The sequence below is a fragment of the Canis aureus genome, chromosome 14 (genome assembly GCF_053574225.1).
Source record: "Canis aureus isolate CA01 chromosome 14, VMU_Caureus_v.1.0, whole genome shotgun sequence".
In the NCBI taxonomy this organism is placed as follows: Eukaryota; Metazoa; Chordata; class Mammalia; order Carnivora; family Canidae; genus Canis; species Canis aureus.
In genome coordinates this window covers 5,401,306-5,417,174 of record NC_135624.1, presented here as the reverse complement: position 1 = coordinate 5,417,174, position 15,869 = coordinate 5,401,306, and the positions used below count along the sequence as shown (strand labels likewise).

The 15,869-nt window shown below is 37.7% G+C and overlaps 1 protein-coding gene and 1 long non-coding RNA gene across 4 annotated transcripts in view; one reads left to right on the top strand and one right to left on the bottom strand.

Annotated features, from left to right (window-relative positions):
* Positions 1–14,086, top strand: part of ANKRD46 (ankyrin repeat domain 46) — a 31,444-nt gene extending 17,358 nt beyond the window's left edge. For 2 of the 3 annotated variants that reach the window (XM_077846785.1, XM_077846786.1), the window contains exons 2-5: positions 3,995–4,095; positions 6,423–6,760; positions 7,916–8,074; positions 12,053–14,086. In XM_077846785.1, coding sequence (XP_077702911.1) covers positions 6,450–6,760; positions 7,916–8,074; positions 12,053–12,269 — 687 coding nt within the window. In that variant the 5' untranslated portion in view covers positions 3,995–4,095; positions 6,423–6,449 and the 3' untranslated portion in view covers positions 12,270–14,086. Of the gene's footprint in view, positions 1–3,994; positions 4,096–5,488; positions 5,583–6,422; positions 6,761–7,915; positions 8,075–12,052 lie in introns of all 3 variants that reach the window. The other variant, XM_077846787.1, reaches the window with a different exon arrangement.
* Positions 264–15,591, bottom strand: LOC144283099 (uncharacterized). The gene is made up of 2 exons (XR_013351432.1): positions 15,360–15,591; positions 264–1,400 (listed from the first exon to the last, which is right to left on the bottom strand). It is a non-coding gene; the product is annotated as an uncharacterized LOC144283099 (long non-coding RNA).
* Positions 15,592–15,869: the final 278 nt, after the last annotated feature.

Here is a 15,869-nt window from a genome sequence, read left to right as displayed (position 1 = left end):
GGACTCTATCCCGGGTCTCCAGGATCATGCCCTGGGCTGAAGGCAGCACTAAACCGCTGCGCTAGTAGCACAGGCTACTAGTAGGCTGCCCTAGTAGACCAATTTAAAGTTAGGTTTAATGAGTATATATTAAAATACAACAGGTTTTCTCCATTAGTTCTTAACCATCAAGGGGATACTATCTTAAAGTTATGTAGATATGACCCAATATTAACATAAAAGAAAAATATAAAAAAAAAATATTAACTGGAACTTTCCATCAATCATGCTTCCACTAAAACCTTTTTATTGTTTTGTTATTCGGATTGAGACAAGTGCCGTGTGGTGTTAGGACCTCTCGTTCCTAACAAGGTGACTGCTTCATCCTAAAGGATGAGTGGCTTCATCCTCATGAAGTCTCAGGCAGTGCCACAGGGCATGGAGTGAGGAGTTTTAAATGCTAAGCTGTGCCAGCCCTTCAAGACATGACCCTCAGAGTCTTCCTTTTAACAGTCCCAGGGAATTGGCCTCCAAAATAGTCGCTGCGCCTCATGGACACTGTCCCTTAGGAACCAGGCAGGCTATGGTGAACAAGGAGAGGATTTTCTGGGACTCAACAGTTCCACAATTTGTGGATTTTCTTCTGTCAGGAACCAGTTCTCTTTTCCTTTCTTGGAGGTCTTTACTCCCCACTAGAGGTCACTCCATTGCTAGATGCTGCTCTGTTTACCAGGGGCTCAAAGCTCAATGTTCCATGCAGGCTATCTTCAGTACAGTAGAGAGCTGTCCCCCCCAGAGCTGTGCCCATCCTCAGGAAGGTGTAACTATTGTTTTTTGAGTCTTTAAGTCACTCAACTAGTAAGTACCTGAACCAGGGTTCTGGCAGTCTAGCTCCAGATACATTCTGGGTGAGGTAGCCAAGCTCTTTTAACAACCTCTGACACTAGAAAAACTGCCTTTCTAGAGTATTATACACTCCTAAAAATAGTCCCTCAGGAAAATCAGACCACATTTTATCTTTTTCCTTCCTGTTTTTTCTACCTTGAAAAGCAGTCTTCACTATGTGAAGCTTTTATGTTCATTTACAGGGGAACAGACTCAGCCCTCTGTGAATCTTGAAAGATACTAGTTCAGTGTTCATACTCATACATTAGTGTTTATAACTCTGCTTGTGGAATGGTTCTTACTACACAGTACCTTTGGTAAATGCTCGGGGCCCTTATTAATGCATGGTCCAACAAACTCTTCTGTAAATAACTTCTCACTGTCCTGATTGCCTGAGCCACCCAGACAGATGATCCCAAGGAAGATCTTATTTTTTTTTTTTTTTAATGGAAACATTAGGCATCTTCAGACTTGACTGTCTTTTAGTCCAAATCTTTAAGCCTCCATACCAGCAGTTGCACTCCTGGCCATTTGTCCTAGAGAAATGAAGATGTTTGTTCACTTAAAAATATGTACCAGAATGTTTTAGAAGCTTTAACATAACACCCCCAAACTGGAGACAACCAGATGTCCTTCAAAAGGTGAATGGCTTAACAAGCTGTGGTAGACCCATACCATACAATACTACTCAGCAATAGAAAAGAGTCATACTATTGATATACATAACAACCTGAATCTTCAGAGAATTACGTTGAGTGAAAAAAAGAAAACCAACCCCAAAAGGCTGCATACTGTATGGTTCCATTTATATAACATTCTTGAAATGACAGGTCTAGAAATGGAAGACAGGATTAGTGGTTTCCAGGAGATGAAGTGGGGTGGAGGTGGGAGGGAAGTAGGTGTGGCTGTAAAAGGGCAATATGAGAGAGCTTTGTGGTGATGGAAATGTTCTGTATCTTGACAATCAATGTCAGTATCCTAGTTGTGATACTCTAGTTTTGTAAGATATTAACATCAGGGGAAACTGGGTAAAAGTACACAGGATCTCTTTGTACTATTTCTTTCAACTTCATGTGAATCTCCAATTATCTCAAAAAGTTTAATTAAAAAATCTTTAGTCTTCTTCACCCCTTGAACCATACTTATGTGTTCTGAGTTACTTTCATAACTTCTTGAGAAGCTATTAATAGATTTCTAGTGATTAAGTTCTAATTTGGGTCTTTAGACGCTTTCTTGGCAGGTTTCAAGTATAATTAGGTCTAATGCATTTGTATAATATTAAGTTTGAAATCACATAAATAAATCTGTAATTTGATCAAATGTACTTTCATATGGGGCTTGTCATCAAAAGAGAATGGCAGGGATCCCTGGGTGGCGCAGTGGTTTAGCGCCTGCCTTTGGCCCAGGGCACAATCCTGGAGACCCGGGATTGAGTCCCACGTCGGGCTCCCGGTGCATGGAGCCTGCTTCTCCCTCTGCCTGTGTCTCTGCCTCTCTCTCTCTCTCTCTCTCTCTCTCTCTCTGTGACTATCATAAATAAATAAATTAATTAAAAAAAAAAGATTCAAAAGAGAATGGCAGAAGCATTATATTTCTTGTGAATTTTTTTAAGTTTTTATTTAAATTCCAGTTAGTTAACATACAGTATAATACTAATTTCAGGTGTACACTATAGTGATTCAGCAATTCCATCCAACACCCAGTGCTTATCACAAGTGCACTCCTTAATCCTCATCACCTGTGTAATCCATTCCCCCAACAACTGACCTTCTGGGAACCATCAGTTGAGGAACTATCTTACGAATTTAACAGGTCATTTGAAAAGGTAACTATGTAATCTATAATTCTATCTCCAAATGAGAAGCAAAGCTTGTCCTTTTCATAATGTGAACTGTACTCTCTTCAGAGTAACACTTGCACCATTTTAAGATTGAAAATCATATATCAGAGGTAGGCCTTAGTTATGGAGATTCAACCCCAAGTGGTCAGTATAAAGGTACTATGCTTTGGGTGAACTAAGAATATTTATGCAAGGAAATGGATTAAGTGGCTCAGTAATTTGAAGTGTGTCTAAATTGGTACATATAATTTGTCAGCCCTCATCTTTCAGTTTAGCACTGATAACCCTTATGATTCAACTTGACTTACATATTTAAATGGAACCTCATAAAATAACATTATTTCCCATACAAGGTTTTTTAAAAAGGGATTTGATAATATTGAGCATGAATGACCAGTAAAAGTTTAACCTAAATCTCATCCTGAGCTACAAATTCAGGTTGTAATCTTTATATCCTACCACTTCACATAGTATCTGTCACATTTTGAGCACATAGTAACTGTTTTATGAATTAATACTGATTTTTTTTGGTGGTCCCCTGCTGCCTGTGCATGACCCTACTTCCATGATTCCTCACAAGAAGAGTATGGTGGGGCAGACAAGGTCCTTGAGGTGTCTCTGAGTGCAGAGGGGAGTTTTGAAGGGGTCCCAGCAAGAGCATAAAGGTGGGGCAGCAGCACGTTTCAGGAGGAGCAAGACTGGCATGTGGAAAAGATGGCAAATAGACTTGAGCTGATTTTTCTTTCACATTGAAGAGCAAAAGGGGCAGAAGAACAGTCTCATAAGGAGATTTAAGTTCTAGCATTCAAGATGGATTAGAAATACTTTTCCTTAAATGTATCCTGCTTGGTTTAAATATAAATATTGGTTGTTTTTACTTTTCCTCCCATGCAGATAGCATTTTAATTCTAAAAATGCTTTTGTGGGCTACTCTGAGACCTAGCCACCATTTATAATGTGAAAAGTATGCATTCTGAATCCCAGTCATTTAGAATCTATTTTCAGAGTCCAGTTTGTCTTCTACCGATGGCACATAATTTGATTCTTTTTCTTTTGTCTTTCTGACCATGCTTTCTTGTTTGTGGATAACAGAACCACTCCTTAGTTCTGTTCTCCCTTTTCACTGCCTCATTATTTGTCAGTTACTACTAGCCTCACAAATTGGTGCCTTACTCATAGATTTTCTGGAGAATATTCACAGGCCCCACCAGCTTCTCTACGTTTTAATAGAATAGCTAGACTTTCTTCATGTTACACCCTTGCTATAACTCAAGTTTCTTTTTACTATAGATCCTTGCCATCACATTTCTGGATATTCTGTTGAACCTACTTAAGAATTCAGAGAAACTGCTGGGTGACCACGGAAAGAAAGATCTAATCTTCACGCTTACGTGAGTATTTTTCTACTTTCAACTTCCTCACACTATGTGAAACCTTAGATGCTTTGTTTTATGGCACATTCAGTTCTGTGATCAAGATAAAAATGTTATCTATCATTGGCCTTATTAAATTTTAATGTAAAGTTAGTTTCTCAAGGACACAATGAAAATCACAAAATACACCACACTTATTCTCACTTAAAAAAATAAATAAGCAAGAAAGGCGTTTTTTTCTTCCACTGAGCCAACATTCGGAAGAATCCCAAATCCTCAAACCACAAGAATTCTTTCTGTGTTAGAACCAAAACTATCAAGTAGCTTGTTTTTCATTATCTATTCTTAAGAGAATTTAACAAAACATGTTATCTCTTGAAAAGCACTTGATATGTGGCATTTTATTTTTTAAAATGCTTCTGATAACTTTGTCCTTTTTTAAATGACTGAATCCTGTGACTACTGTAGGGGAAAATTGGGAGGTTACCCTCGAAAGAGAATTCTTAACTATTTTAATGAGTAATTTCTCCTCAATGGGTTAATTTCTTTAAAAAGCATTATATAGTGTCATAATCTGAAGTCTTTTATCTTGATCTCTGTAATTCTTAATCATTAGCAGATTTCCCAATTTTGGAATTATCCTTAATAACTCCTTCTCACCCATTATATGCAGCATGTCATTAAGTTACGCTAATTCTATCTTCTTTGTCCCTCTCCAGTTTACTCCCTTCTCTCTGCCACTGCTTTAGATCAGACTGTCATCATTTCTTGCCTGGATTTCAACAGTGACCTCCATCTCCCAGTCTCTAGCCTTGACCCACTCTAATCTAACCTTTCCCTATTGCCGACAGAGTAATCTTTCTGAAAGACTAACCTAATAAGACCATGCCATTTCCTTGGCTTGACATCTTTCAGTGTCTCCTTACTAAAATTCAGTATAATAACCCTTATCATAGAGTTGTTAGGAAGATTAAGTAAAAGTCATTTGGTGCCCTGGGTGCGATGCCGGTCTTAGAACAGGCCTAGTGTGTGTTAATGTTTCTCCTTTGCACAGAGAACCCTTGGAGGCAGCAGAGCTCTCATGGAAAGTAGCCCACCTCTAGAGGGCCTGTGGCTCTGCTGGGAAAACCAGGCTAAAAGGAGTGGTGGCCAAGAATCTCACCAAACTCCATAACCATGCTTTCCTGAATCCCCTTGAGGTTAGACACAAGAATAGATTAGTCTAACATCCGGTTCCATCAGTGTTCCAGAAAGAAAGGCTTTGCTGACAGATTACAAGCCAACCCTGTCTGTGACTCAGCTTTTGTAACTGTAGAGTCAGGGAGTCATCTCTATAAACATATTGGTCTCTGCTTTTGTGTTTTCTTCTTTTGGTTTGTTTTCTCTTCAGTTTTTTAGGTTTGTTTTGCAGGCTTTAATTTTTCCTTAAATGGACCAAGAGGGTGTCAGGGAGACATACACACAAACCAAGAGACTGCTGGGGCAGGGAGGAATCAGAGAAAGAGGTATGGACACTGGTGAAGCTAGGTTACTCAGATGTATGAAATTTGGAGTGGGCACATTTCAGATTGCTGCCTTTGTGCTGCCTCTGTATTCCCAGACAGACCTGTTTTTCTTCATGTCTCCGGCTTTAGACAATGGGGGTTTGGCAAAATCTGATATTTAGATAATCACAGAATAGCAGAATAGAATCAATACTGTAAAGAAGACAGTCTGAGTTGATTTCATGGTATTTCCAATTTTAAAATTCAGTTTGTTGCTTTTCTTAGCTTTTCTTTATGAAAATTGGAAGTTTGTGCTATAGACAGAACATTCAGCAGGTCTTTATTGAATATGAATTAAGTTATTTCATTGTTTTTTTCATGCTGATTTAGTTAACTTTTGAGCAGGTAGTTCTCTTTACCATGTAGAATATCTCAAATATAATGAAAGGCAAATATGTGAAAAATATGCTTTGTTTTGAGTTAGAATCTCTACCAGCAATAGCATGTGTTTGAAATTTAAGGATCATGTTCTATATGTCTTCTGATAATGCAGTAAACTTAAACTTAAGCAATTATATCTTGCTTACCATTAACGATCTCTCTTAATCTTTTTACATAATGAAAAGCAAAATAGAGCTTTATAGTAATTTAATTGCAATTTTGATCAAGCAGATATGAAGAAAATAAGACATTGTAATGGGAAATAAAATACAATTGATAACTTTGTTGTTTCTTTTGGTGAGGTAATTTATTAGAGGCAGGAGGCTAAGAAGGAAGAGAAATAGTGCTTCTCTAAATGACTTCATTGTGGTGATTTAGTTTGGCTTTCCCAAATCTCACTCACCTTATGCTTCATTACAGGCATATTCCATCCACTTCACCAGAATAATGTCCTACGTTTTTGTAAATGATTCGTCTCAGACTAATGTGCCCTTGCTACAAGCCTGTATTGATGGAGACTTTAACTATTCCAAGCGGCTTTTGGAAAGCGGCTTTGACCCAAATATTCGTGACAGCAGGGGCAGAACAGGCCTTCACCTCGCAGCAGCCAGAGGGAATGTAGACATCTGCCAGCTGTTGCATAAATTTGGTGCTGATCTTCTGGCCACAGATTATCAAGGAAACACAGCTCTCCATCTCTGTGGCCACGTGGATACTATTCAATTCTTAGTTTCCAATGGACTCAAAATTGATATTTGGTAAGTTCTCTGTGGTTTCTGAAGTCTAGTCATTTCCTCACATTAGTTTGTCAACCAGTGGTCCAATCTGAGTCGATCAATTCTGCTTTCTCATTGATCAGCTGCAGTGACAAGTTCAACAAGGAATGGAGGACAAGGTAATCTCATTAGAGGAGTGAGGAAACAAGAGGCTGACTTCTAGATTTATGCTGAAGCAGCACAAGTTTTTCTATGAAGACAGTGGTGAAGTTCTGCTACTAATTAATCATGTATTGTCAGACAAGGGAAAAAGAGGAAAGGAACTAACATTTTTTTGAAAATCTGTGCTGTGTTTACTTACATTCGCTCATTTAATCCTTAGAATGAATAGCTCTTGAGGTTGGTGTTATCTTCATTTTACAGATGTAGTAGTTGAGACAAGGGTTTAAACAAAGAGGCCACACAGCTGGAATTTGAACCTCATTCTGTCTGATTCCAAATTGTTAGTCTTCTATCATGTAATATACCATGCTAGCTTCGTAACCTCTCTGGGTCTCAGAGTCCTTTTTATAGTGAGTAGTTTCAAGAAGTAGTGTTTTAGTGATACCTTGTCTCTAGAGTGGAAAAGGTTTCAGACCATCTTTAAAACTGAGCTTGACCTTTAAACTGCACTTATATGTTGCCTTGATTATTGGTTCTATACTGTACCTAAATCTGAAAAAGACAGCAGATGTAATGGATAGATGTGGTGGGAATTGGCTATGGGACTCACTGCTGTTTGGCTATCTTCTCTTATTAGTGTTAAATAGCTAGGTGAATCAAAGTAGCTTATTTAGTTGCTTTGGGCTTTTATTTATTTTTAATCCTTAAAAATATGTATGCTCTATTGCCATAAAATGTAAATGTCAGATAAGAATGAATCTAGAATCTAGAATTTTCCAATTTTTAAGAAATTGCCCTCTTTTTCTTCTATTTATTCTCAGCAATTTACTCTTTTGCCTCTGTGTTTTCTTTCCTTTTTCCCTATAAGGAAAAAAATAGGTTAATTCAGAATTCAAGTTCCAATTCAGTCATTGGTTCTGCTCTGGGCTTTGAGTCAATTCAGCCCATGCCTTTATCACTGAGATCTACACAAATGGGTACTAACAATATAATCCAGGTGTATAATGACCTCTTTATATTTATGAACTTTTTTAGCAACCATCAAGGTGCTACACCCTTGGTTCTGGCAAAGCGCAGAGGAGTGAATAAAGATGTCATCCGATTGCTAGAATCTTTGGAAGAACAGGAGGTGAAAGGATTTAACAGAGGAGCTCACTCAAAACTGGAGACCATGCAGACAGCTGAGAGTGAAAGGTACTTAACAATTTAATTTTTTAAGGGGCAAGTCACTTTAAGTCCTTGGATCTTTTATGACAACTCTGTGAGCTTTCTATTTATTTGCTTTCAAGTACGGAGCTTTGATACACTTTCTTTGAACTTTATATAGGCCCGTATGGCTCCAGATTACAATTGAGAGGCTATTAACAGAAAGTACTACGTGCCCACATGCATGTACTGTTCTGTCTTCCCTTGTGCAAGGAAGCCTGCAGTATTGTCAGCACCAGGGACAAGAGGTGGTTAAGAGCTGAATATGAGGGAAGGACACAAAAGTTTGAGAATTTTAAGTGCAGGTCACAAACAGAATGGACTTCAGAAAAGAAGGAGAAAGATAAGTAAGGCTAGGAACTTGGACAACATTAGAAGACCAGAAAGGCCATTTGAAAGGCAGGCAAGTGGAGTGCTGGGGAAAAGTAAAACAAGAAGAGAAATGAAGACTAAACACACAGTTCAGTAATGTGAAAGTGAAAGTAACTTTCCCATGAGTTGGAACAAATGACATTTGGGCTCCTATCAGTAACTGAAGCTAAGATGTAGCAATGGATAGGGCCTTCAGTATCTCATTTCTCATGTAGGAGCAGTTTACAACACAGTTCAGGGAGCTCTGAAAAGGTGACAAACTGTCTTTCCTCCTGGCCCCACTGGCTCACCAGGTCAAGTGCATAGGTCAGACTGAGTTGTGCTAGCATGGAGTCTGTTGGCTGCCATGGAGTTTCAGCCTTCCACAAACTACAAGGTAGGAAGGATGATCAACCTACTATTGTTTCCTCTCAAAATTTTCAGTGGAATATATTTCAAGGGCCTTCATCAGCTGTTGACCCAGGAGCTTGACTGATCAGGACTTAGAAATAAGATCATATAGTCCATTCCGACTGTTGGGATCCTGGTTTCTGTGAGCTCTAATTGAAATCCTCTCTATTTTTTATAGTTGACCCTTAATTTGATTCCATTGTACCAGTGATTGCTTTCCTTCCTCTTCATGTGCTGGCTGGCGTACTCTTTGGGAACCGTGAACTCCACTCTCACACTTAGGACTGTCTGTTTAGATACTTTCAAGAACTTACTACTGTCCAAAGAAATTAGAGTTTTACTTGTAGAACAGTGCATGCTGCTTGTGACGTATGATTGAGAGCTGACAAGTAGATAAAATAATCAAGATGTCTAAGATACATTGACAAGCCCCTTGCTGTCATCCATGTACTCTGGATTGACAGATGCCAGAAGCAATATGACAGCATTGAGTTTTCTATTATTTGTAAAAGATCATATTCTTCCAAGACTACTTGAAATTTATTTTCATGAATACTTTAAGCTTCTTTATCATGAAAAACGTCCAAGAACGTGTTTTTGCTTAGTATGTTTTTAGCACCTCTCTTGCTATATTTTGTTAATAGCCAGTTTCTTGGCACCTCCTTATCAGAAATATACTTTTAACTTTCTTTTGCCTAGGTTGTGATTAGTTACTAAGCAATAGAAATAGTCATCTGAGCTGCTCTATATGAAATATTTACTCCTGCTTCTTTCACAGATTTGTATTATTTATAGCATTGTGTAAATTCAGTTCTTAAAAAAATTGAACTACTAATACTCATACTACCTAGTTGCCGTATCTTACTCCTGCCGCTCAGTATCATGGTAGATATGTGGTGGTTGAAGTTTAAATTAAAAAACTTACAGACAACATCATTGGTCATTAGGCAAATGCAGAGCAAAGCCATAGCAAGTTACCACGTCATACCAGTAGAATGGCTATAATCAAAAAGATGGAGCAACAACAAGTATTGGGGAAGATGTGAAGAAACTGGAACCCTCATACATTGCTGGTGGGAACATAGAGTAGCTGCTTTGGAAAACAGTCTGGCAGTTCTCAAAAAGCTACACAGTTACTATATGACCCAATAATTCCACTTTAGGTATGTACCCAAGAAAATTGAAAACATGGGTTCATGCAAAAACTTGTACATGAATGTTCATGGAAGTATTATTTATAATAGCCCAAAGGTGGAAACTACCCAAAAGTCCAGTCCATCACCTGATAAGTGGATAAACAAAATGTCATCTGTGCATCTAGTGGAATATTCCACCATAAAAAGGAATGAACTACTGATATGTGCTATGACATATATGTGCTATGGATGAGCTTTAAAAGCATGCTCCATAAAAGAAGCTGGTCAAAAAAGCCACATATTGTATAATTCTGTTTATACGAAATGTTCAGAATCAGCAAAAAGAAAGTAGATTAGTGTTTGCCAGGGGCTTGTGGAAGGGGCAACGGGAAGTGATGGCTAAAAGGTACAGAGTTTATTATAGATGTGATTAAAATGTTCTAAAATCAGTGGAGATGGTTGTATAACTTTGTCAATATAGAAACCACTGAATTGTACAACATGAATTTTATATGTGAATTATACTAATAGAAAAGAGGAATAAAGTTTAGTGGGATTGGCTAGCACGTGGCATTGTGGCAAAGCTATGTGATGATTAGCAGAACATAAAGCAAGTTTTGAGTATACTTAGTATTTTCTATCACCCTTAGGATTCTCTGAGATATAGCATAACTTAAGGTCCTATAAATCAAGATGATGAAAAATATTTTCCCACTCCCCCATATATCCTAAATTTAATTATTTTTAAATTTGTGGCTATAGGATGTCAAAGCAGTGTAGATGACACATGTACAAAAAAATATTGCACACACACATTATATATTTTAATATACAAAGAAAAGTTTGGATGTCAAGGAGAGTGCCACATTAGGAAGTCCACTTCCTATGACTAGAGAAGACCTCTAATACCAGTAAATGCTGAAGGACCTCTGGTTAAGTGTCAAGAAGTAAAGTTAAGTTGTAGGTTAAATAAAAATGCTAGTTTTTGCATGGTGAACCAGACTGTAAGAGAGTGTTTTATTCTGTTTTTATTGTTCTATGCCAGATGGTTGGAAGAATATGAAGAGAAGTGATTTAGGAAGGGTGGTAAATGACCTTTTATAAGCAATAGATAGTTGATGCATATGATTATGGTCATTGTGGCTTTCATCTAAATGAACCCGTTATTGGACCTGTGTGTTGTGACATAATTGTGGGTGCTAATCCCTCAGAGCTTTGAATTCATCAAAATGTGGCCTTCCAAATACCAAAGTCAGATATCGTGGTTTCTACTTGTAGGGGTCATATTTCTCGTTGATAGAGTTCTGAAAACCAGAATCAAGAATCATTGTTTTTATGGAACTTGTATTGCCTTATTTTCAACTAGATTCAGCCTTTATGCAGAAGCAAAATAAACTTATTTTGTATTTTTGTACAAGATATAACTACAACCAGCTGGAGGAAGCTATTAGGAAGAATTCCTAATGACTAGGCCTGTTCATATGTGCAACAGACTGAGCTAAGTGTCCATTTTTAGAGGATTACAGTTAAAAGAAGGAATTCCTTCATTGGTCAAGTAACTGAACTAAGTGAAAATTCCTTTAAACCTTAAGATTCACACACTGTATAAAAGTGAATCTAAAAATCTATTTTAGATTTACCCATTTTTGCTTATTTTCATCAATATGCATTCTCAAATTATGAATCTTTGTTTCAAATTCTTCTAAATTTAAAGTAACCAAAATTTGGTTACTTAGGTACTATGAGTTTGAAACCACTCATTTGACCTACAGTCAAGACTTCTGCTTCAGACTTTTTCATTAGAAGAGGATGTTTAACTCTGACTCTGCTGGATATAAACCAAGAAACATAATCATCAGGGCTGAATTTATAGTTGAAAGTAGATTGTCCAGATACACACAGATGCATACTTCAGTACGTGAATGTATGGGAGGGCACATAGATCAGTTTTCTTCTTATAAGTATTGCGGCTTGTCTTTTCTGAGTAAGTCTGTTGCTGTTGCATCTTTCTGAAATGGGTGGAATGTGTTGTTCATGCCCCTTTCCTTTTTCTCTGCTCCATTCACAGCGCCATGGAAAGCCATTCTCTCCTCAACCCCAACCTGCAGCAAGGGGAAGGAGTCCTGTCCAGCTTCCGAACCACATGGCAGGAGTTTGTCGAGGATCTGGGCTTCTGGAGGGTGTTGCTCTTGATCTTTGTCATCGCTTTGCTGTCTCTTGGCATTGCCTACTATGTGAGCGGGGTGCTCCCCTTCGTGGAGAACCAACCTGAACTGGTGCATTAAACAAGCTCATGGGGGTGAGGTCAATGCCTCTTTCCTGGCTTCTACTGTTTGCTCTGAGTTTCTCAAGTTTTCTCTTAGTGCAAGGCAGTGAGGGCTATATGTTTTTCTTTGTGCATTTTTATGTATTGAAATCCTTTTCAAACAACATGTTCATTTGAACTAACCACATATCATAGTCAAGTATACTTCATCCTAAAGCTACCTCTGACTCAGCCCAACTTGTTAGGAAAGCCTTCATAAAGCCTTGTTTGATGACAACGTGGAGGTAACTGAAGAATGATAGATAAAGGAAGAGATGAGGAGAGTCCTTACTATGGAAACTTTCCCCTAATGTGGGACCAACTAAAGTGAAGTGTTCAAAATGAGAAAGGTTTTCTTATATGATTTTACTTTTTGTTAGTTGGCCGGTTTTGGGTTTTGTTTATTTTTGCAAGAGCCCCTTTTTTCTTTTCCTTTTTCTTTTCTGGGAATAGGGGAAAGAATGAAACATGAAGCTTAAAACTTGAAGTGCTTTTTTCATGTCCTGTATAGCAAATCAATATTGTGGGAATCTGGTTGATTTTAATATTTTCGAGTCTAGTTACAAACCAAACAGAACTTTTGAAAATGAGCTATATTTTCTTCAAAAATGATTGATTTGATCTTGTATTTATTTGTTTATAGGATAATTTTGGTTTTCTTTTTTGTAAACTGCTTTGCCTGTTGTTAATATCTGTGAAAAAAGAACTTGAGTTCATTTTGTTCACTTTTCAGTTTCCCCTAGTGTTTATGTCAAAGGTCTCCTGTTTCTCAAAAATACAGTCAGAAAACTCTTTCTACTCAATAGTTATCAGGGAAAGATAATTCTGACATCTGTCATTGTCACTGTAATTCTGTAGTCTATTATTATAGTGAAAAATTCAGTTCTATAGGCTAGCTGTATTGTCACAATTGTATCACAGTTCATAATTATTTTACATGCAGCCCTGTTTAGAGGCCCTGTTAGAATTGTCATAACAGTCCCATCTGTGTCAGTAATTCTCTGATGCAAGAACGGATGGAGCATTTTTGAGGTAACAGTGCTGAGCACTACTGTACTGGGTGCCATAAACTCTTTACAAATGGTAATATTATGTAAATTGAAATCTGGTCCTGAAACTATATTGCAGCTTTCAACAGTGTGTTTGAAGGCCTCCTTTGTTAATGATTCTGTTATGTGTAAATCATATTCTTGAGTTTTTGAAAAGTATATGAAGAGTTGATAATTATTCATGGAGTATAGTCATAAAATCGTAGTGAAAGAACTAATGGTTTTATTTTTTAGAACAAAGTCATCTAAGCTACTGTTAATTGAATTGTTGCTAGAAGTAGAAACTATAGTTTAGAATAGGATTGGCATTTCTGTGATTCTTGTGCTTCTTGATATTTTCTCTTGTATTTATATATGTAGAATTGAGGCATTTTCTTTCATGTAGCTTTATCCTCTCTTAAAGAGCTGTTTAAAAATTCCTGATTTAACTGACTGCTTCAGGATCAGCTTACAGAGTCTTGTTTTTAGGATAGAAACAAAGTAAGTCATACTTGGTAAAACACAGCAAAATAAAAGACAGTGTTAGAATGGAGAACACTAGAACCCAAAATCAGTATATTCAGAATGAAAGCTTTGGAATTCGTTTCCTGTTTGTAAATCTAGATTGAGAAGCAGAATTGGTTAACATTTATGTAAAGATACTGCATTTTTTAAAGATTTTAAGTGCTGGTTTCTTTGTATTTTAATCTTTGCATTCAGCATTCAGTAATACTACCAATAAATGTATTTATAAGTCTCTTAATCACAACCCATTTTCTTAGTGTGTCATTATTCTCTTTCAGTTTAGGGCTCTTTTTAATAGGTTGCAATTGCCTGTTTAAAAAAAGTTTTTTTCAAACCTGATATAACAGGTATATAGAATCTCACATATGTTTGCCTTGTAAGTGCTCTGAAACTAAATTGGGTGAATTGCTTGTGGATTCAAGAGTGATAATAACTACCATGATCAGGTACCTATTGCATATTTTACGTGACATGTCTCATCTCATGCCATAAGTAGGTACCCCAAGCCAAGCTATATTATCCCATTTTCTAAAGTGAGAAAACTGACACATGGGGGGTTGTTAACTGGTCCAAAGTCGACAGAGAAGACAGAATGGAACAGGGATTCCAAGCTGAAGCTGTATCCCCAAATACAAGTTTCTTTTTTTCATCTGCCCCACTGTCTGTCATGCCCTTGACAGTGGAGTCATCTAGAACCCTGCCTGCTGCCATCATAGCTATACATTACTAAATTTTCCACCCACGTTCCTAAATATGTAACTTTTCCTCCTCGTGTTATGCACCATTTCCCACATCCTCTCAGTATTACCAACCTTTAAAATTAAAGGTCTAACTGGGGCATGTTCAGAAGACCTTCCCTGGTTAACCTTGACAGTCCACTGCTCTGCCTCTTATTTCCTCATCAGTTACCATACTTTTTTTTTTTGTCTCTGATTACAAGCTTCACGAAAGCAGGAGCTTAACCCATGTTACTATCCTGTCTGTCCACAGTGCCTCCTGTGTTGTATAGAACTCTTTAATACACATGGTGACAGCATTACTTTTTCACCTGTAGCTATATTTTTTCTTTTCCCATGAAACAGCTTTTTACCTTTCACATTTCTAACAGGCTGTGTGTGTGAACCATGTTGGTCATTCTTCCACAGTATGCCTGCCACTGACAGGAGAACCAGTCAGTAGCTGACTGGTAGTAGCTGCTGTAGCTCCTTTACATAAGAGCATGCAGGCTCGTTTACCACAGGTTAAAAAAAAAAAAAGCATAACTGGTATATACTTGATATAGAAGTCCAGGAACAATATTCACCTGTTACTGTTGTTTTGGTTCAGCTTTTTTTTTTTTTTTCCCAACCAGCCCTTATTCTTTGTCTTATGAAGTTGTTCATGTATGTATTAAAGTGCTTTCGGCTGCTGGAAACCAAATCCAAATTGAAAATGGTTTAAACCATAGGAAATTACTGATTTATATAACTGGAAGTCTAGAGGTAGAGTAGACCCCAAGAGTGACAATCCAGATTTACCTCAGTTCTCCTGTGCTTCTGGCTCTGCCCTTCTGCTTGTTGACCTCATCCTCCAGCTGGTTCTGAGATGAGTTTAGCATTTCCAGGCCTCACATCCATTTGTAACCATGAAGAGAAAAAGAAACTCTTTCCTGTGTTTTTCTCTTAGGAAACTTCCTGCCAGGCCCCCAGCAACCTTCCTCTACATTTCATTGGCTGACATTATATCATGTTACCTATTCTCATGCCAACCGAGGCCATGCCTGGACAGTGGAGCCTAGATTGATGAACCAGTTGTTGGTGGGGGTGGGAGTGACTGAATTCACTGATTGGCTTGGAGCAATGGTTTAGAAATGATTGGAGGTACTGCTGGCAATTAGTGGGCAGGGACCATAGAAGTTTTATGTCCTCCAGCACATACGAAGTTTTAGCACAACAAAGAATTGCTCCATATGTCACGATTCTTAAATGTTCTGTTGAACATTAAAAAAAAACAAAAAAAAAAACACAAAACTTCGTTACCTGAGCCTT